Genomic DNA, 23,867 nt, shown 5'->3' on the forward strand with positions numbered 1-23,867 from the left:
GACTTATTAATTCACAAAAAGAATGGAAGAAGGGAAGGTGCACATGAAGAAAATTATGTTCAAAATCAAGTGTACATCTAATAAAAAACAACACTTTTTTACTAGATCACATTGATATGTACATGACGAATGATATAAAACTTCAATATAAAATTGTCAACTTATAAATATAAGAATAAATGCATTACTTACCTCTCTCTTTTACACCCCTTTCACCTCTAACTCTATCTTTCGTCTCTTCTTCTCCTACCTATTTTTTAATTTTTATTTTCTTTTACATGACATATAATTAATTTGTACATTCTACGATTTTAAGCACTCTAGGTAGAACATTGTTCAAAATATATTTGACTATGACCTTTAAACCATTGCGCCTAGTTTTCGTTAAGTGGTGTTGCAGAAGCGTTGATAGATTTTAAGCATTGAAGTCACGCACAATTTGAAAGAAGCAACGGACCTCTAGACTATGAAAAATCTGAAATAAAACAATACCTAGCCAAGACCAAGGGATGAGGACGGGCCATTCAAGACAAATCTTTAATCAGTACCAAGGTGAATTCGTCTTTTAGCCAGCTCGACTCCTTGCAGATTGATTTTTAATAGCATCCTGTTCTCCCTAATCTTTTTCCAACTCAAAAGATGATTTTTGATTTTCATGCATTGGACATGATTATTTATTTAAATTCTAAAAGACGCACTAATTTCGTCTTAAACGTTTACTTCACCTCGCATCGACAGCTCGAGCTCTAAAGCGTTTTCCTTAACCATGGCCCCTCTAAATATATGGGTTCTCAATTATAGTTTCCAGTAGCATGATGTTTCCTTTCCCATCAGGTCGCTGCTTAATTTTCTCCTTTGCGCCCACATTTTGAATTTAGCCATGTAATTATAGCTAAATCTCGCGGAGGTCTCCAGATCAATTCCGGCTGCGTGCCTTCTGGTTCTCTGCGCAACATTGTCGAGCAGACCGCCATTATTAGTGGTGTATGCTTTGCGGCCAACTCGTTGTTGAATCTCTTGTTCAGAAGCCACACAGAATTCTGGCCGTTGCGGTGATTCTTACATTTTAAGGTACGTCCTGCATTTTCAGGGTTTATGTTGACATGTTTGAGGCGCATATTGTGAATTTTGTTTCTGAGCTTAAGCTTCAAAGAAATCTGGGATGTATGTGCCAAAAGTTTATATGTTAATTGGCGTTGTCTGGTCTGGTTTAGGGTTTATAATTTATATTCAATGTTTCTATGTTTGAATGAATCTTGGTTTTGAGCTTAAAGGGAATTGGAATATTATGTACACACTTAAATAAGCTTTAACATAAAAAGGTTACGGTATGATGACTTCTTCAGGATTTTTGACATAATTTAATGATTATATGTTTGCTTGTAGTGAAATTTGATATAATAAATATTTCCAATTCAGCCGTAACTTCCAAGGAATGACCCACTTATGATCATATTTTGCTTTCTGTGAAAACTGGCTTTTGACATAATATAATGATTATATATTTGTTTTCACCTAAAAGTTGTTTCGAGTTCAAACCTTATGGAAATCCGGAACATATACATGATATAGTTGACTATGTAAACATAAATTCCAAAGCGCATTGTCTTGTTGGGGGTTCTTAACATATACTTGATCAGTATATGTTTACTTTCAGGGAAATTTGATTTTAATAAATTGGAATAAAGGCTCATAGATACATTTTTTTTTTGGTGTAGACTTATTTGAGCTATAAATTTTCGAAAGGTTGGAATTTATAACCTGAAATGTATTTGGTTTCAGGTGAATTAAGTTAAGTGATTGATTAAGGGCTTTCTTTATACGTTTTTCAATATATTGTAGAGTTCAAGTTAGGCCTAGTTTTAGAGGATTTAGAAATAAACAGCAATAGATTGTATTTGATACACCTGAGTTAAAATTCAGAGTGATGGTTTTACAGGGTTTTGGAAAGATTACTTCTTAAAATTGCGTTTAGCTAGACACTAAGTTTTAGGTTAAACTGATTTTGGAGGAATCAATGCAGGATAGTGGTTTATGCAGGGTTTTGGTAATATTTTTTTTTAAAACCTCATCAGCGATTTGTTTTAGAGAAATTGTTTTTTTAGGTCAAAGCATTTGCAATGTAGGCTTGAAAGTTCAAAAATACCAGTTCTAAAACAAGCTGAGCAAGAGTTTCTATCCAATGTTTGGGCCACGCTTTGTCTGAAAACCAGTTCTACATGGGGACTCACACCCCCCTCCCGAACCTTGGAGTACCTGTCCTCGAAGATGTCCCCGCACTAGGTACTTGCATACCCAATTATCACTTCTGTCATTCCCATTGGAATGGGGACTTGGATTTCTATTTGAATTTCGATTTTTTAATGTTACTATGTCGAATGCTCAATGGTTATAGTTTATGTTGCAATTTTATTATGTTCATGTATTTTAATATGGTATGTTCTATTGAAACATCATTTTATAACAATCATTTCAAGTTCTATATGTATACTATACAACACCCCTTCCTGCCCCATCCTCCCCTTGCCGCCGTGCCCTGGCCATCCCCCCTGCCGTCCTGAAAATGAAGCACATTTTCCCCTTGTCCTGGAAACTCGTCCTGCCATCCTGACGTACCCCAGTACTGGTGTCTAAACCTAACTAGAAATTCTCAGCATTGGTGAAAGCATTCAAAACACAGGCTTGGAGTATATATGGTTCAGCTGAGATAGTTTAAAAGCTGAGGAAAGTGTTTTATCCAGGGCTTGGACTTTGTTGGTAAGATAAGCCTAATGAGATTTTTCTGCAAGTCTTTTGGTTAAAATTATTTGTGCAATTTTTCTGTTATAGCTGCTTTTTGACAGAAGTAAACCAAAGCAGAGGTAAGCTACTGAAGGATTTAAGTAGTTATGTTGTTTAATGCATGCAGGTTTCTATTTTTATCACATTTTTTAGTTCAAATTTTAAATTATATTCTGTTGGCTCACTGACATTTCTTTCGAGGCTATTTTATTTGTGCTGGACTTAGTTTGACAATTCCAGCTCCATTTAGGCACAGTTCTTGTTTGGGTCTCCATGTCTGTTTGCTCTAGTTGCCCAAACTTCCTTTTTCTCTTCCATGCTCTGCATGTATGAGATATATCATTTTACTTTGCCAATATATCAATGCAAACACTATATGTTGAGTGACCATTTTGAAACATAGTCCTGAATGCTGAATTGTTTGGAATTTTCATGGTTGTGTATCTGTTTAATTTTGGTTTAACCTTACAAAGTGCTTTGAAGCACCATGTTGATTCAGAAAATTAGTTTTCACAAGAGTCTAGGGTGATTAGTTTCATAGCTTATTTCATCCCTAAGGAATTGTGGAGTAATTGGATGAATGCTAATGTATTATTTTTTATATCAGGAAAGGATGAGTTAGAGGCATCAATCTATCCAGTTTGAGTAGTAGTTTTTATTAATCAATGTATTTGGGTTTCATGACAGTTTTTTCTATCTATACTGCTCTTCTAGAGAATGACATCTTAAGCATTTTGCTTACAATGTTCAGTGTATACTAAGTTGGACATTGATGAACTAAAGCAATGGGTTGGAGCAGCGAATTCTAGGGAAAAAAAGACGTAGGATAAAAGTCATGTGAAGTACCCAATAACTCTAAAAATTGAGGCTTGAGAATCAAGTATCGGGTGCTGCATGGGTATTAACATATTTTAGGTTTTTGTGGCTTTGATTGTCGACCACATTGCATATCTTAGTTCTCTATGATATTATAATTCTATTTATTTAACCGTATCTATTTTACAGAGGTTAGGGTAGGGTCTTTGTAGTGGTGCTCTCCTTTTTATCAAGCAATTATTATGAATGACTATGGCCTAAAAGAAAGTCCATAAGTTTGTGCCAAAAACTTATTGTTAGTTAATCTATTTGATTTTGAGGAAGTCTGTCTTGATGCAATTTTGTGGAATCCTCAACTTTGATATTATAATGTAAGATTTTTTAAAATAGTACTACAATAGGAGGTTTTGTATACAAAATCCCTTGCTAAAGAGCCAGGCTCAGTTATTGGGTTCCTTGTTTGGAGGCTGGGCTCTAGGCTGGGTGTGGTTCCCGTTCCAGTTTAGGTCCAGTTCTTTTTGGGTTCAACCCACGTGAGAATTGAGCACTGGGCTGAACCTACTTATATGATGTTTTCAATTTCGTTTTCGATTTTGTGGTTGTTTACTTATCTTTGGTGGAAAAGATTCAGGCATCCTATATTTTTCAAAAGTATTTAACTTGGGTAGACTTTAACATTTGTAAAAGTGTTTGGAACTTTATTCATTGCTGTACATAAGCGCTGTATGCCGTGTGAGCTTGAGGAGAGCCCCAAAACATTTTTGTCAATTCTGAATGTGGATTGTTTCCACAATTATTGAGCTATGTTTGATTCCTTTTATATTTTGAGGCATTTTGTTATAAGTTTATTGGCAATGATGGATTTATGAGTTTCATGCTTGTAACTTCTTATTATATCTATAACTTTGATGTCTGAACATGTATGATGTATATATAAATTTATAATATATCAATGTGTGTGTGTATATATATTAGAATTGACAATTTTGTTAATATCAACATATACATATACATATACATACATACATATATATATATGTATGTATGTATGTATACACACATTATATATGTATGCACATGCACATACATACAATAGAACCTGAACCCAGACGGAAGAAAATATTCTTGCTGTACCCATGTACTCGAACCTGTACCAAAATTATAATCAACAACTTAGAAGTCAGGTCAAGGCTGCTTTGCAGTCCCATGGAATCAAGATTGAGGCTGTTTTTAATATCACCAAAGGTATTTTCTTTATAGTTTTTCAAACTTATACATTATTTGGCTGTTGTCAAGCACAAACTAAGTTTATAAAAAAGATCCCCTCAAAAAGCATATTGAAGAGCTAGGTCAAGGTTGTTTGATAGCCATATGGAGCCAAGGTTGAGGTGGTTTAGAATATAGCCAAAGGTTCTATTCTTTATAGTTTTTATCTAAACTTTAAAATTCTTTAGCAATTGTCTAGCTTGGGTTTATGAAAAATGCCCTTCTCATCTTTTCTTTTTATATGTGAGATTTTGTTGTTAGACATCAACAAGCTTAAAACTCTTGTTTGGATTTATTGATTTGGCTTTGCTTTTGAGGTCAAGGGCTTATCAAATGCTTAAGGAGGTTTATACATCAAGAGTTGTTATGGACCAAGGAATATGATATTATGGGGCAATGGAGATGTTGACATGTGGACAATAACTTTAGTTAGTTATATTGGGTCATGTGGATAACTTGTATAATTTATAAAATTTGATAACGAGTCAATCTAGTTTTTAATTAGTGGTTTGCCTCTTCGTTTAGTCGGAGGTCTATATATAGGAGGTGATATCATTCTAAGGGAGATATGAAGAGTATTATAGTGTTTGGGATCTCATATGGGAGATTTATCTGAAGCAACTTCTTACATGAGGAGTGTTGCATAGTGTCCTATCTTAAGGTTTTATTAGATATAGGAGCATCCCAGGGTTTGAGAGTTGCATGAACTCATTTTTTTACTTTTGCTGGTTTCGTAGATTTTCATTAACATTATAGTCTTTATCCAAGCGTTGCAAATCTTTATACAGTTCTTTGCTATTGCATATTTCCAGAGTTCTATGACTCTGTGAGTTGTACGGGTAGTTTGAGTTATTGAGTCGAGCAAACCCTGCTGAGTTTTTTTGATTCGGCTCGGGTTATGGAATATGTTATATAATTTCATATATATATATAATTACAAAAGTATATAATGTCAAGGTTTTTATCATTTTGCCAAGTCATTGCCAAGTTGTAGTTGAGTCACAAGCCGAGCCGACCTTCTGAAGTATGAGCCTGGGATTTTTGCATATCTCCCTTAGTGGTTGGGAACACATGTTCCACATTAAGCCTTAAATGTAAACTTCCATTTATTGTAGGTTTTGATCGCTGTAAAAGGCATACTTGAATTCCAGATATCAAAGATAATAGGATAAGAACTAGATTTATTGTTTGAAGCTTGTGACACCTTTTTGAAGTGTGCACTTTGAAACATGTTTCCAAATTCATTGGACCTAGGAGAGCTTATGGTATGAATCACATCAATATTTCATTGATCTATTGTTACTACATTCATTCCAAAAGATTTCATCTACACACTTGGTTGACTGCACATTTTAGTTGGCATTGATCTTTGCATCTTTGTGTAGTTTTCTAAGATCATTCCTTAGCATAGAAACTATTATATTCTAATGATCATTTGAAGGTAGTTGGTTTAATTCCTAGCCAAAGTAATTTGTTTTGCATATGAATTGTGCATCATTGAATATTTGAACAATAAATTAAGTTGAATGAACGTCATGAGCTGGGTAGAGATCATGCAAAGCTTTGTGTTGAATCATAGGAGTCAAAAATCAAATAAGATTGTAAATGAATTGAGCAGGAGACATAATTTGTTGATTGAAATCAAGGTATAAACAATGGGATCTAATGAGAAGGATATTATACAAGGAAGATTTTGATTTTGCAAAAGGATTGAAAACATGTAAAAAACTAGCAAGTGTGGATGAATCTAAATTGATTGATTGATTATTTGATCCACAATGATACACTGTTAAAAAGAATTAATCTTGTATTCCTAGAAGCTCAAGACTGGAAAATTTGATCAAGGAAATTCATATTGGTAATTTAATAGGTATTTTTGGCATAGATAGGTTAATGGCATTGATGAGTGAATAATTTTTATTGCAAATGTATACATATGTGAGGAAAGATGTTCAAGGCCACATAATTTGTCAAGCAGGAAAGATTAGCAGTCAAAATGTTGTGTTTTATGAAATATTATCACTTTCAAAGAAGCATAGGGAAGATATTGGTATGGATTTTTTATTGGGCCATCTTAGAACCTAATTCTATATTTGTAGTTGTCGATAAATTTTCGAAGACGACACATTTCATTTTGTACAAGAAAAAATGATCTTATGCTTGTAGATGATCTAGTTTTTGAAGGTGCGAGATTGTAGGGGTTGCCAAGAAGTATAGCTCAAGACAAAGGTATTGCATTTGTTGGATAATGTTGGAAGACATTGTGGGAGAAGTATCACCCATAGATTGATGAACAAATCAAAGTTGTGAAGAGGAGTTTGGGCAATTTGTTGAGATGTTTGTTGGGGAGAGGGTAAGAAATTGGGATACGGTTTTAGTGCAAGTTGAGATTGTATATAAGAATTCAGTAAGCAAGAGTGCGGGAAAAATACCCCGCTTATGACAATAGTCCAACTAATATATCATAGTTAAAATATTCAAGTGTGGAAGAGGGGATGAGTGCAAATTAAGAAGAATTTGTAGAGCACATAAAGGAAGTTCACATGCATGTAAAAAGTCACTTGGAGAAGATAAATGACAAATATAAGGGGAAAATGTATAGTTTGCAATTGAAGTGGTATATTCATAAAAGATATTTCTAGTCATCACATACAATAAATGGAAGATGAAGAAGTTTGGTTTTTGTAAAATTGTCAAGAGGTTTGGTTTAGAAAATGCACGAAAGTGGAGTTTATTACATGGTTCAAGCATATCACCAATATACAATATTGCAGATTTATATCAATATAATGAAGGAGAACCTATGGAAGGTAATGTGGAAGCATAATGGAAGAATTAGATACTGCAACAAGAAGGAGAAGATAATGTAGAAGCATAATGGAATAATTAGATATTGTAACGACAAGGAGAAGATAATGAGGATATTTAGAAAAGTAGGATTGGTACAAACATAAAAAATAGACAATATAATTACTTGGTAAAGTGGAAAGGGAGGCTTGAAGATGTCTCATCTTGGATTATTAAAGCTGGGATGGATTGACTTGGTTTCCCTCTAGTCACTAGAAAGTGATGGACACATTTTTCTAATTCCCTTAGGTGATTGATGCAAGAACATTCTAGAGTGTAATAGCAATCTTGCATCAACCAAAAAACTTTCTCTTTTTAAAGGTTTTTAATAGCATTCTAGCAATTATTTCGGCATTTTAAAATCCTACTAGAGTTCACCATGATTGAACATTTCACCTAGTTGATGTGAACACATGTTTTGCGTTAGACCTAGAATATCCCATTCTATTTCTTGGAGATTTTGACATGTGTATTTAAATTTGGAGACTAGAATGTCATCCTTTCAACAAACATTTCCTATGTATAGTGTGGTCTTTGACTTATAATTGTTTGTTAAGCATATTTTTATAATTTTATGTGTATCCTTGTAAGAGGAAAACCAAACTTTATTTTACTTGTCCTTACAAACACATTTGTGTTGTGGTTGTTCTTGCTGTAGATTTTGAGGAGTTTATTGATATCCAACAAGTGATAGGTTTTTCTTCTAGGGAGTTGTTATTGCTAATTTTCTCAGCATTTACTTTTGTTATCAATGTACAAAACATAATTAGGGGTTGCTCATGGTGAATGCCCAGAATGCTCGAAAATCTCGTTTGGATCATTTTTCCACATCTAACTTTGCTTCTAACTTCGAAGGATTTTGTGAATAGGATTGTCAAATTCTTAGGGAGCCTTATTCATCATGAGCAAAACAAGTTCTTTCTACTTGTCAAATCGATGTTTTTATTGAACTTGCTCTTTCCTACAATATTAAGGAGACTATGATTATTTAGATAGGAGATAGACTTTTAATCACAAGAAACCTGAATACTAAATTCGCCATTTCATTGTCAATCTATGAAATATAAAAATTGGAGAATGTTACCGATGGTCAATGATTGTCCATTACTAGAAATGAAGTTTGCCTCCATGCAGACAAAGACTAGCAATGACAATCATGAAGGTTCCCCACCCATTAGTAATAAGATGAATGCCCAACAAACCAAAGGCAATGATAAGACGTCTAGTCTTTTTTGTGAGAGAAGTGGACTGATTGATTCATCTATGTCTTCTTTTGGTTGTTGTAACTCTTAGATATCAACACAACCATTAAATTCTAGTGAAAAGTCAATCTTATTCTATTGGAGGTGGTATCATAAGCTTCTAGTGAAAATCTACCTTGTCTCTATCCACTATTACCATTATTGTAGTCCCTCACTACGAGGGGATGAAGTGTTAATGCTACAGACCATTTGTATGATTGCAAAAAACACAACATTATGCAAGCAATCAGCTAAACAAAGCAAGGAAAAATCCAATCTTGGCCAAGGGCTCATGGGGGGGTGAGTATTCTTCTTCAAATATGCTTAGCATAGATAGAGAAGGGAGAGTACTCTCCCCCTAGTACACCAAACAATATAGAAACAAGGAACATGAAGATACTATTGTATTCTAGTGCTGGGTGAGATGACTTTTTTTCTAACTACATCTAGTTTGTTGAGGGGAATGTAATGTCCACTCCTTAAATAAATTTTCAATTTTTAGTTGCTATGACAACTCTTTTCTTTTTCTGCGATTCTGTTTGGGAAATATAAAAGAGGGAATGCTTAAGGAAGAATGATTAATATTATAAAGAATAAAATAAAAAACTGAAAAAGTTTAATTTTAATGAAAAGTCAAATGGCATGTGATTGAAGAGTTTTGTCTATTTTTTTAAAAATGGGGTTTGATCTTCCAAGCAGGAGATGTCAATCTTTGAAGACATTTTATAATAATATTCCTTATGGAACCGTTGCATAACAACTTGAGGATAAGACCCCTATAAATAAAAGGACAAAACCCCCTTTAATTTCTATTGCTGAGTTAGTAAATGAAGACCCTTGGTTCATGCAGATTTTAAGACATTACAAATGCATTTAAATAGAGAGAAATTATTGCAGATTCGAGGAAGGTTTACAGAAGAGATAAGAGAATAAGTTCTATATTTTTGAGATATATACTAAGCCTTAAATCTGAATGATTATATAAACATCTTTAGCTCAATTTCAAGGTTTGTAAAATTTTTTTTTATTGTGCAACTAGTATGGCGAGTTAGATTTTATCATTTACATAAGCATCAGGATTTTTTTTTTAAAGGGGAGATGACAAATGGTATTAGAGATGGATTTTGCGAGCTAGTGAGTTTTTTTTCTCATATGCAATTAAGTAACAAAGCCAAAAGATATTGGAAAAAAGAACCAAGAAAAACTCAAAATTCTAAGAATATAGTCTTTGAAGCCTTTTAGTTTTTAAAAACAGAAGGAAGAATACTTATAGAGAATGACAATTGTGACTTTTGCAAATGGAAAAAAATAGAAGTTTTGATCTAATGGTTCATATGGTGTGGCAATCTTATAAATAGTGTAGGAAAATCCAACTTTCAAGATAGTAGGGAAACTTGTAACGGTAACACTTTTAATTCTTTGATATTTAACAAACAAATCTCTTAAATCTCTCAAGGCCTTGTCAAAGGGACCAAAAGGTTCTTTACTGCTAAGTCTTTTATATAAAAACCTTCTTTCTTGAAGGCCATTCACTTATAGTAGTTTAACATCCAAGCTATAGGTTTGGACTTTAAAAACAATGATTGTCTCGTTGATTCTATGATAGGTAGTTCTATCTAGTAAAATCTTTTACATTCTTTCATTCCATAGTCACACAACAAAATATTCAAGGCCAAATAAATGTTAAAATATTAGTATAGACTTTCTTTACAACCATTATATTGTCCTCCATTAGGGAATTGCAGCGGATTGGGTAAAACTGTCCTTTTCATGAAGTAGGTGTTAGTAACAGTGTTATCAAGGTTTTGTCAACCTTAGATGGCCTTACTCTCAAAATCTATTATTATAGGTAAGGTTTAAGTTGTAACGCAAGTTGCTGAGTAAAGTAAGAGTCAACAATATATATGAGGACTTGACAAAGAAAATTTCCTCATTATCAGGATTCACATGAAAATTTTTCACACACGAGGTTGCTTGTGCTGTGGGAAAATTTGGTACTTGATAGGATTGAAGTAAGATATATTGTGAAGAAAACACACATTGATACTGAGAGGGGGGCGAATAAGACCAAACTTTTCACTTAGAAACTTTAGCAATTATAAGCAATAATTTAAACATCATAGAAACAAGATTTATCAAATTTGAACACAAGACACACACAAATTTCCATTGAAACCTTTGCGGGAGAAAACCATGGCAAAATATTGCTTTTTCCAACTTCATAGGCGCCAAAATATAGGAGACAACAATCCCCTCCACTGTCCACCAACTCAGCAAGAGACTCTGATCTCGAGTAAGAGGCTCCAACCTCCTAAACTTGCCATGGAGAAGGCACAAAACTTCGTAATGCAAAGAGATTATTATGTAGTTTTATCTGCCCTAGATCTCTTCAAGGACTAAAAGTTAAACAAATTTGCCCAAATTTTCTAACCAAGGATAACAGACAAAAATATCCAACCCATACATATCCAAAGAATGAAAGTTATATGTGAAACATACCTACAAATAGAGCGATTGAGTTCTTAAAACAAAAAAAAAATCCTTACCTGCTGTTTGAATGTCCTTAATTTGCTTTGCTTGTGCCTCTAGTTTGTTGGGCGATACCTTGTTGATGAGATTATGCTTGTGGCTAGGGGTTATATAAACAATAATCTTTGCCTTTTGAATATAAACAGAGAACAAAAGAATTGTGTCTTCCTTCATTGGAGCTAGGCTTTATGTACCTATATTCTTTGTTTTATTGTCGTTTCCTTCTGCTTGATCATCACCATTCATGCTTTCGCTTCTTGTCCCTTTTCCGCATTCTCATCAACTATTATTTCTTTTGGTACCAATCTGCCCAACAAAACTTGTTGTAGGTTGTGGAATGAATAAATGTCGTTCCACAATGATTCAAACCAAAATTTAGCTTCACCTACTAAGAATATATAAAAACCGTGCATTGGCAAAATGTTTCATATTTTTTCTACTATTTTAATGTATCTCACTTCTATCAAATTTAGGAATCTCTAGTTGAGACTAGGGTTTTTCAATCTTCACCACATATACATTGTTTTTTGCCAAATACCCACATACCTAACTTTCATTGCATAATATTTTTTTTGGGTGTAGAAAAATAAATATAAATAATTGATCGCTATTAAATTTTGGTGACCTTTTACAAGAATGTAAAAATATAAAAACATCCTTTGTTTGTGGCCTAGAGGGTCAACTTAAAAAAAATCATAAAAATGCAATAAGTCAATATTGATATTTCAACTTCAGCAAAAAAACTATGAAAAAATTCATAGCGACTTGAAAATCATAGGCAAGTCTTTTAAGAAATGGTATTGGCCACACCTTTGCACAATATGAAGCTACAATGCCACTTGATAAGATCCACACATAATAATGGCAATAATTCAAAGTTGAAGATAGAAAGAAGATACCACAAGAAATGTTTGTGGCCTAGGATGCCTTAATATCCAATAAATGCAAAAATAGAATAAACCATCGAGCTAGGGTAACATTGAACTATACTCTTAATGCAAGAAGGCACTCTAACCTATGTGTCCAAGAGATCCTAAACATGATGTCATAGTGAATACATATCCTTACAGTTATAATCACCTAATTTATATAGAGCTAATAACACAATGGTGGGGCAATCTCAACAAAGGCTTACTCATCACCTAATATATTTGGTGCAGGAGCACCTAGGATCTTGGCAAAGGTCCTATGCAATTTTGGCTTGTAGGTGGTTCTAGCCAACCACCAAGGAATAAGGACTAAGATAAAGTCCTAGGTGTGTTTATGAATCCTTGTAAATAGGTTGTTAGGTGTGTGGTGTTTGGCATAGTTTGTGTCAATAAGTTGTCAGTATGATATTGTAAGGGCACAAGTTGCTTAGGTAGGTGTCAGTTGGTCAAACATTAACTTTGACCCTTGAATGAGTAGAAATGTGTGAAAATGTGTTTGATAGAAGATTTGGACCAAACTAGGCCCATTTGGATTGGGTTTGAGATTAGGAAGCGTTGGAATCCAAAATAATGTAAAGTTGCTCATGACAACATTTGCACAAACAAGTGCAATCTGCCCAACTTCAGTTGTAGACCCGTACAAAAAGTTAAGGCACGTGTGTCAGAGGTATATAAGCCCACTAAACGTCTGAGACATGGGTTGGAAGCCATATTGTACGGAGTTGAAGATCACAATTACCAACGATACTAAGCAAACCATTCATAGTCAAATTGAAAGCCATTCTTCCACATCTTACTTGATTGAGTTGGCAAACTTTGTTACATGATTAGTTAGCATTTTCTTAATAGTTTCTTGGTGTGCCATTGTTTTTGCAAAGTGATTAGGTTAGATAGGAGTTTTGTTAAATTCTTCACAGTGACCTGTTCATTATCCTGTGCATAGTAAGTTGGATAGAAATGGTTCTATCTTGAATCCCAACAGTTGAACCTCAAAAGGCCTTTTGGGATCAAGAAGAGCGATGTCAATACTTTGTAAATATTTCTTTTGGAGGTGTTTTGAGTTGGTTTGCTATTTTTAAGGAGAAGCCCTAGGTGAGTAGCAGTCACTTGGCTAGGCAAGGATAGTGAAATCAGTGCATGACTAGAGCAATCGGTGGATTGGTTTGAACAATCCAAGTTCATGGTGTTGTAGGGGGTCCTCTGAAGGTTCAGCGTGCGAAGATTCAGAATTTAATGAATCCATTTGTGCATCTTATGAATCTACTTAAACAATGATTGTTCAAAAGGCTTATAAACCCTCAAAAGTAGGGGTTTTGTGGACAAAGGGTGTACGGACAGGTTGGAGACCTGAGACCAGCAAAATCTTTGAGTGTATCCAAAGGGTGTTTGAATCCCTAATTGGTTTGGATCCTCATTAAGGAGTTTGAAGAGTTATTGCAGAAAAGGTCTATTAGGAGACCTAATTTAGCATTAGGCCTATTAGCCCTCTTACCAAGGGTTTAATGAGATCGGTAAAGAAACGAGGGATCTAGCCACCAAGATGACCCTAAAACCTATTGAATGGACTATGGGGGAAGCCCTTACATATCATCCATCATGGGAATGTGCCCTAGGTTGCCAGGTGATGGACTTGAGCCATTGCTTGTTTTGGTGTGATTAGAGTTTGAAGAGGTGAATACTTGATAGGTGAGGATCAAAGGAGAAGGGGGATAGAGTAGAGATTACTCTTGAGTTAGGGTAAGGAAACAAACCCTAAGAGGCTTAATAAGAAGCCTAGATGAGTCCTAGAAGAGAACTAGGACCTAGTTGAGATTCTCCCCATCAATATTCAATCGATCAAGTTCTTCACATGGCCTAATTTAAGTAACCTAAGGGGTGTGCGCCGTATGTTGACATCACCATGCTTCTGTAATTAGAATATATATACATTGTAATATCATATCCCTATGTACATAACAATAAAATTGCAAATTGATTCTTTTGGAATGTGTTTTGGTGCACCGTCTAGATCTAGGGGAAATCTCATAAAGAATATGACGATACCCAGATTTTACAGGGGAACCAACAATGGAGGCTAAAGTTGTGTATTATACCAAGGTGAAAGATGGTTAGGAGAATTGATTAATGTAAGAAATGGAATGCTAAGCTCCATTACTAGGGGAATAACTTGTGCAAGGTGGCAAAAAGGTAAACATTTCTTGTATTGATGTCATCACATTTGACGAGCCCAAGGAAATGTGTGGATGAAGAGCTGCCACAGAGGTGGGATTTGAGGCTTTGATGTAAAATAAGATTTGGGTGTTTATTGAATAACCCCAAGTGAAGAACCCATTGGTTGTAAGTGGGTTTTATGAAGTCAAATTTAAATTAGTTCTTTGTATAAGTGCAACTATTATTGACTCATTGAAAGGATGTGTAAAAGAGGAAAGGGTACACCATTAAGAGACCTTTGTCTCCTCCATAGGCGGTAGCCCTTTTGCTTGTTGTTTCCACACACTTTTTAAGCTTGGATGGAGTGTGCATCAATTGGAGTATTATATGCGTTCTTAAATAGAGAGTTTGTAGAGGATGTCTACATGATGAAGCCACAACCATTCTAGGTTCTTAGAAAAGAAGATTTGGCTTGCAAGTTGGTTAAGTGGACTCAAGCACATTGAGCCTAGTATTAAAAAATTGATCATTGTCTTAGGGTTTCATGATTCAAAAGAATTTATGGAGATTAATTTTTAGATGAAAATGAGCTTGGTGATTTTGATTGCCTATGTAAATGATCCATCACTGGTAGCTTAGATTAGTCAAAAAGTGAGATCTTATATTTGTTTTGTTTTGACATGACATATTTCAACCTCTTATATTATTGTTTAGGTATAGAATTTTGGCACCTCGATCTTCTTGTTTTTGTATCACAAACCAAGTATTCCAAAGTAAATACAAATTTAGAATTACAATGTAATTGAACATTTACATCTATGCTCTTGACATATATAAAAATTTGCCATGAGTAGGTAGTTTGATTTATCTTGCCACCGCTTGAATGGTTGCACTTAAGTTTTGTAGTTACCTATCTTTTTATTTGATGTCTAAGCCATGAGACAAATATTGTCAAATTGCAAAATTGAAAATACGTTCTTCAATATGCCAAAGGAACTCTGCCTTTAGTATTCTATATTAGTGGTTTGCAAGTTTAATGTGCTTTGAGTGTATTGGCTTAAATAGGTTGGATCAATCGATATTGTAATGCCCCCTTTTTGAAACGAGATGTAATAATAAGTAATAAATTAAAATCATAGTAATAAAATTGAAACATAATATAATTAAAATTTAATAAAGTGTAATGAATAGTCAAAAGGCATGAAATGAAGAGTCCTCGAACGTGAGATGTAAAAGAGATTGTTTCATTTGAGAAACATCCAACCATCAATTAATAATCAATCAAAGGATACGATAAGATAAGATAATGATATTAATGCCCAACAAGAGACCAACAAGGGTCTATGGGACTGAAAGATACGACAGTATAAAGAAGATAAATAACCAGCAGGATCACCCAACGACATCTTGGGGAAAGAAGCACTAAAAAAGGGAAAACAACTGAAAGAAAGAGAGAAGGACCATTAGTCCTTTCTTGGTACAAAGAAATCCTGTACAAAGGGATAAGGTCCAGAATGAGCTAGAACAAGCAAGGGTTTGGGCCCGACTCCGTCTTTGCCTCTGTGTAGCAGTGGGGATAGGGTGCTGCTGTCTAAGGAACCCATGCCAAGGTTTGACCGATCTGGTGTGTTCGAAGATGGGTGAATGTGGTCGTTTCCTACCCCTAGAAGTGGGCATGAATGGAAAGAGGTTAGTGATGAGCTGATCCAAGGTTTGGTTATGAGGGAACAAGAGCTGTAAAGTGTGATCTTTGAGCTGGGAGGTCTCCCGGAGGTAGAGTGCTAAACACGGTTGGTCTGAGTAATTGAAAAAAGTCGAGAGGGATCTGCAATCTCTAAATAGGCAGTGGAATCTGCCTTTGATCTCATAGTAGGTAACTATTTTCAAAAGACAACAAATAAGGATGAATAGTTGGCTCTTTCAAAGGTTAGAAATCATGAAATGTTGTGAGTCCCTCAAGAATAAGATATGATAGGGAGATCATTTTCTTAGGAAATCATCAAGGGAGGAAGAAAGAAAGAATAGAGCATATGAAAGAAAAAGGAACACGACTCCGTCTCTGCCTCTATATAACAGTGGGGATAGGGTGCTATTGTCTAAGGAACCCATGCTGAGGTTTGACCGATCTAGTGTGTTCGAGGTTTGACCGGTTTGGGCCTGGCTCCATCTCTGCCTCTGTGTAGCAGTGGGGATAGGGTGCTGCTGTCTAAGGAACTCGTGCCAAGGTTTGACTGATCTGGTGTGCTCGAAGATGGGCGAATGTGGTCGTTTCCTACCCTCGGAAGTGGGCATGGATGGAAAGAAGTCAGCGATGAGCTGATCCAAGGTTTGGTTCTAATGGAACAAGAGTTGTAAAGTGCGATCTTTGACTTGGGAGGTCTTCCGGAGGTAGAGTGCTAAATACAGCTAGTCTGAGTAACTGAAAAAAGTCGAGAGGGATCTATAGTCTCTGAATAGGCAGTGGAATCTGCCTCTGATCTCATAGTAGATAACTATTTTCAAAAGACAGCAAATAAGGATGAATAGTTGACTATTTCAAAGGGTACAAATCATGAAATGCTGTGAGTCCCTCAAGAATAAGATATGAAAGGGAGATCATTTTCTTAGGAAATCATCAAGGAAGGAAGAAAGAAAGAATAGAGCAAATGAAAGAAAAAGGAATGCAAAGAAAATAAGAAAGCAACTATTTCAAAGAACATAAATGATGAAAGGTTGGACTCTTTCACAGGGTGGAAATTGTGAAAGGTTGTGACTCTTGCAAAGGGAAGATATGTTGAAGAAGTTCGACTTCTCTCTCACATTGGAAGATATAAAAGGAAGAAGGCTCCATTTGTGGACATGCAAGGGAGATCAATTTGGAGACTAACTCCATTTGTGGACATGCAAGGGAGATCAATTTGGAGACTAACTTATTATTCTCAAAAGGCAGCAATGAAAGATGTCGACTCAATGTTTATGAAATAAGGCAACTCTTTCACTAATAAGTTATAAAGGAGAGTTCATTCCAAGTGTTCAAGGATTGCTCTATCAAATCATAATCTACCAATATATCAATCCAGCATTCTTTACATCAATCATCTAATCAACAAGCACTTATTAATCTTCACTCACCAATATATCAAATCAGCACTCATGAATCCATCAAAGCAATGGTCGACTATCAAATCAAGAAAACAATTAGTTAGCAAATTATTGTAATAACTTATCAGTCCACTCAATCATCCAACCAGCAAGCAGCAAAGAGTAGTCATTTTTTTAACCAACTCAAATAGTCTATAATATCAGATACTAAGAAATCAATCATTCAAGCATAAAATATTGAACCTTGTTTAAAATTAACATGTCAATCCATCAAGAAATATCAATCAGCACTAATCAAGAAAATTTATAATATGAACAGTTCAAATTTGATAAAATGGCTTGTAGGAGTTGGAAGGACATAATCCTTCAATGCCTTGGGGCTAGGAGTTTAATGAGTGCAATCCTTTTATGTTTCGGGGCTAGGAGTTGGAGAGAGGAGAACCCTTTTGTGCTTGGGGGCTAGGAGTTCGAAGGTACGCGGATACTTTCATGCTTCAGGGCCAGGAGTTGGAACATATGGAGACCCTTTCAGGCTCTGGGCAAGTTAACTAACAAAGAATTCATGTTTTGATTGATTTGGAGAATATGCTTTGATTTGTTGGTCTGAGCTTTATCTTGAATTTTGATGTTTGATAAAGTTATTATCATTTTGTATGTAAGAATTATTGTTCTAAGCACAAATCAGGAATGTCTTAGAGAGGGATATTGCATATGCATGCAAATCTACATAGTATCGAGGATTAATTTCGTGGCAGTATATCTAGTTCAGTTGTATCTTCAACTAGAACACTGACCTCACTCTTTTGTAACAATTAAGAGTGTGCTCAAGATTTAGGAAAACCCTAACTAGCAGGCTAGAACCAAGCATTTTGAAGTTCATCACCATTTCATTTCCAAGTTTGGTCAATTATGAGAACATTTCTCTATATTATCTTATAGAGAATTAGATTGTTGATATGATGACTTTGGAAGAGATAATCAAATTTGGAGATAAACCTGAGATTGCATCTGATTTAGTTGTGAAGAGGGGATACTAGATATAATATTTCAATAGTTAGACAGTATAGTTGTTGGAGTATGTTAAATAATAGACAGATTGTTCTGCCCTAAGTTGTTGGCATGGGTATGAGTATGGGCAATTTTTTTGGCCCTTGGGTATAGGGGTTTAGGTACATGCATGATACACACACATAGACATAAATATATAAAATAAAAATAAGGATACATAATTGTAAAACTGCCATTATTGTTAATTTACCTCCTTAAATTTGAAAATCTCACTATAGGGCTTTGTTATTAGTAGTCCAATGCAAAAACTGGGGGAAAAAAACAGTTCGCAATTTACATTTAATGTAAACCCTAATGAATTCTTGCACAGTGTGAATGCTTGTAAACTCTATCAATAGCTTCACATTTAGGTTTAGGTTTAATTACATCTTAGGGAGCTTCCCTAATATCAAATTCATGAAGTAAATGTTCTCTTTGTTTTGTCATAGTAAAGACACTATATTCACTTTGTAAATTTATCAGAAACGCCTGAACCCTCTCCGAGGCTGGGAAATGTAAACAATAAATAAAAGACAGACATAATTACATATCCAAATAAAAAATTCTATAAGCAACCAAATGAACTAAACATACCTTCTTCTATCAGTGTCGAAATGGACTAAACATCGCTGTCAAAAATGGCTTCCAAATCAATAGATACTTTTTTGATAGTAACAGCATTAAAACCATAAAAGAATTTAACACTAAAACATCGGTACTTAAGAAAGGCAGGTTGAAACCACACCATCATCCAGGCCCAATTAAAGGAAGCATTAAGGTACACCACAGGCACGCCTGGGTGAACACAGGATGTGCCCCAGCCACCATGGGTGTGCTCTGGGTACAGAGGCAGGTACAAGTGAACCCATGTGTACCCACAACCCATATGCAGGAACATACAGTGTACCTTGCAACTAAGGTTATGCCTAAACCTGAAGCTTAGTTACAGTTTTATCACACAATTATTTTTTGTATTATGGGGTTGTCAGCTTATATATAGTGGCTTCATCCAACGTAGTTTGGTGGCTTGTTTTTTCATAATAACATTTCTTTCCAAAACTTAATTTATCTATAATATATTATGATCAGATTATTATTCAAGAATTTTATAGTAAGTTAAAGAAACTTTCTAATTCTTAATAATCAGCTAATTTCTTTCATAATTGGGGATACGAGTGCAGTTGATCTGTTCTGTGCAGAATAAGTTGGCGAGTCAGCTGTTTTGTTCCATTGTTTATTTTTTCTAGTAAATTATATTCATCTTTACATTTAATTTTCATTCCATTTTCCTTGTATTCATTTCTCTATTAAGTTATATTTGTCTTTACGTTTAATTCTCATCCTATTTTTCTACAGCTAGGGTAGCTTTGAGTGACTGTATGTCATTATTCTCAACAAAAAATGGCACACTTTGTACGTGACTCTAGTACAGATTCCTCCTCCAGTTCGGCACATGGCAGAATTGTTCTTTTGGATTCAGACGATGAAGGACCCACTGAAGTAAGGAGTAGAGGAGTTGGCAGGAAGAACTATCAAGTGCAAAGCTCTTACATGGGAGAAGAAATCAATAGTTTCCAAATTGGATCTTCTGAAAATACTAATAGAATAGCAATTGAAGTTGGAGAAGAGATTCCTAAAATGGATGGGATGATAGCAAGGCTTCTTGCCATTTTCCCACAACTCTCTCCCGACCAAGCTTTGTTTCAACTTTTGAAAACACAGGGGCAGTTGCCCCAGGAAAAAATATTACAATCTGCTATTGATCATTTTCTTGGACATGGTGTGCCAGAACATGTATTCGATGAAGGGCGAGCTGAAGGTGGTGCTACAGAATCAGACTTACCGGTTGAAGTTGGGAACTCTGACTTAAGAACTAACATTGACATTAGTGGAGTTGATCCATCTCATAAATTAGAAGCGAAGAACAGCTTTGAAAATCAAGGTATTGAATCTGCAGGGTCTGGAATTTTATATGAAGACTGGTCCCTTTATAGATTGTCAGAAGACTTTCCTCTTGTGAGGATGACTGATCTAAAACAAGCCTTCAAGGTTCATGATGGAAGGTTCACCTGTACATACAAATCTGTTGAACAATCTTGTAGAGATTTGAAGGACCGAGGAAAGCGAAAAGCCAAAAAAGGTTTTTAATGGTTCATTTGAAGATAAAATTGGTTTTCCTCCTGCATGTACAAGACAGCTTGTTTTTCTACCTCACTAATTTTCAATGGTTTCTTGTTCAATGCAAGTGTGTTGATTCCTCCCACTTTATGCTTGTTTCTTATCCAGTTCATGTTTTGGTAGATGCCAGTACAGGTACTGATCTGATGAACACAAATTGGATTCCCAAGGGTGGTTTAAGATTCTTGAAAGCACCAAGGCCCAAGAAAGCTAAACCAACCATCACTTGCCTGAATTTTGAAAAGGAATGGGTTGAATTGCAAGAGCAATTGGCTGGAAAACTCCAGGGAGATATCTTAAAGGATCGAGGTGGATGCAGTGGAACAGAAGCAGGAAGTGTAAATGAGGAATGCCCATCTGTAGCTGAGACTATTGAATGTGGATGTTGTTGTATGGAATTTTCATTTGAACAGATGGTACAGGTATGCTGTTCGATAAGTATTTATGCTGTATGGGAAAGCATTTCAATTCATATATATCAATTGCTGGTATTCTTTTTCAAAATTGTTCTCATGTTCAAGTGATCTGCTTCGATTTGTTCAGACTATTTTGTGTAGTAAGTACACCGTGATCTAAATTTCCGAAAATTATAGTTGTTTGAACTATTCAATTATGCTTGAAATGTGTTGCATGTTTTTTAGGCATGAAATATATCTGCATTATTTGTAGGACTGTAACTGTTAATGTCATGCTGAACTTTATCATACACTTTATAATTTAGGATAAATAGCTTGCACTGTATGCTTGTTATTTTTATGTGAACCACCCTAGCTGAAACCTTTTCTAGGGGTGAATTTAACAATAGAAGTATCAATTGGCCCATCAAGCTTTACAGGCACAATAACCAATATTCAGATTCTAAAGCCAAATAAGGTGCAAGTATGTTGTACACAAGGCAGGATGGAAACCGCACTACCGTAAAAAACAATAGTAAAGCTAAATAAAGAATACTACAACGAATAATTAACTGGGAGATCTCGTCCTAACACTAAATCTGCTAAAATTCTCATGTTGACATTATGTGATGTGGCTTCGTTTTACTTTTTGAAGGTTTCTGGATTTACTGGACATCTCATGTTTGAATAGTTTATAACTTTATAGTCTTTATTTTAAACCATGACCTAACCAGCTTTGATGCATTTGATTATTGAATAATTCTAAGGTGAATGATACTATTTTTTAAACATTAATTCTGTCTATTGCTGGAATTGATTAAAATTATTTTGGGTTACTAAGTGTTTTTAAAGAGTGTTATGCCAAAATAATATAACCTATATGTCTTATGTTTAAACTTAATATAATTTTAAGCATGTTTATTAATGTTATAATGGGCTTGTCTTCCTGATAAGAAAGTTCATAAATTAAATGTTTGAACAGTGTGCAGATGGACACCTCTTTTGTTTTCAGTGTTTACGTAGACAGGTAGAAGAGTCTACATTTGGAGGTCTTCAAGCTTGCCATTCTTTACCTTGCATGGATACTAGCGGATGCAATGAGTCAATTCCTATGTCAGAGGTTTCTATGCATACACTACAAATAAATTTTACAATAATTTGATATTCAATGGTTCAATTTGAGATTTTATGCAGTCATTGAACTGTATAAATTTTTGTTACATAGGTTCGAAGAGCTCTCCCAGTTGACCTTATTGAAAGGTATGAACAGCGACAGGCTCAAGCTGATATTGAACGGGCCAGACTGGAAGGATTGGTGAGTGGTATCATTCCTAATATTCTGTGCAAAATAAATATGCGCCCTGCATTGTGTCACACCTTGTTTATTTTTTTTGCCTGTTGTTTCATGCAAAACCATTGTCCTTCTGTTTGATGTCGTGTCTGATTATATTGTTGCTTGTGTTTAGTGTTTGTTCTGTACTTGAAAGGCAAAATGATAAACTATTTGGATATGTTCTAAAGAGCTCAGAGTTGCTGTTTCTTTTGAATTGGATTTAATACTCATTTTATGCAAGGCTTTGCATTTATTCACACTGTTTCTGTTTCCTGTGCTGAAAGACAAAACTAAGAATCTGACCCAGAGCTCAGTATAATAGCTTTAAGGAAATGTGTACAGCCCTGACAAGGGTATGAGTTGCATTAAAACAGTTGCTGTCTTTTGTTAACTTTTGTACATTCTTTCCTCTCACTTTTTGCCTTTTGAACTTCATTATTGAAAAGTATACAGAATTATTCTGCCTATCATTGCCTTGAGGTTTCAAAACTATGTTTTCAGGAGGTTTAAGGCCAGATCTGGGTCCAGTTTGAACTGGGTCCAGGTATTATGCTGGTTCAATTTGGGGTTCACCACTTCGACTCTGCAATACAAAAACTGTCTGGATTCTGCAATACTTCCAAACTGTATATTGTTACCCTTTCTGTGTACACCCTTTCTCTCTCCACGTATGCCTTAAACATATCTCCGCTAATTGGATTTCAAATAACATGGACAAAAAATACATTATTTCCTTTGCAACCAAGAAAGGGGGAGTTGAGTGTAGCCACACATGATCAATGGGCAGAGCTGAGTCCCAAACGAAAGACTAACAACAACAAATGCCAGAGGTAGAAGTCGACAATCATAAAATGGATACCTCTTCGCCAATTCTGGAGTCTGTGGACAAAGGCATCCCTAGATGCGTAAGTGGAAGACTGCAGGAACCAGCCAGATATGGAAGGCATTGTCCTGCCAGTGCCATCAAAGGAATAAAAAAGAACAAGAAAATTTTTGAGGACATGTTGATGTGAGTTTTGTTCCACTACAAAGGACGTAATCAAATACTTAGTATTCCAAGATGAAATGCCCAATTTCCAACTCTCTTGAATAAGGATGCTCATATGCTAAACAATGTATACAGACTGTGTGATCAAATGAGACAACTTCAAGGTTCCTTCTTACCGTTGACTTTCACTCAGTTATAATGATGTGATATGCTGGTTATCAGAAAGGGACTTACACTGTCCATTCAATGAAAGCCAATTACTTTAACAATGTCAATCACTTCTAA

The 23,867-nt window shown here is 35.1% G+C and overlaps 1 protein-coding gene across 1 annotated transcript in view; it reads left to right on the top strand.

The window, feature by feature from the left end:
- Positions 1–317: 317 nt before the first annotated feature.
- LOC149578302 (uncharacterized) overlaps positions 318–23,867 on the top strand; it is a 46,794-nt gene continuing 23,244 nt past the window's right edge. The window contains exons 1-5 of the mRNA XM_089828151.1: positions 318–1,071; positions 20,045–20,828; positions 20,990–21,288; positions 22,244–22,381; positions 22,487–22,576. Of these exons, the coding sequence (XP_089684277.1) occupies positions 20,090–20,828; positions 20,990–21,288; positions 22,244–22,381; positions 22,487–22,576 (1,266 nt within the window). The 5' untranslated portion in view covers positions 318–1,071; positions 20,045–20,089. The remainder of the gene's footprint in view (positions 1,072–20,044; positions 20,829–20,989; positions 21,289–22,243; positions 22,382–22,486; positions 22,577–23,867) is intronic.

This window comes from Cupressus sempervirens, chromosome 1 (assembly GCF_028749045.1).
Source record: "Cupressus sempervirens isolate cs-2001-9-10 chromosome 1, ASM2874904v1, whole genome shotgun sequence".
Classification (NCBI taxonomy): Eukaryota; Viridiplantae; Streptophyta; class Pinopsida; order Cupressales; family Cupressaceae; genus Cupressus; species Cupressus sempervirens.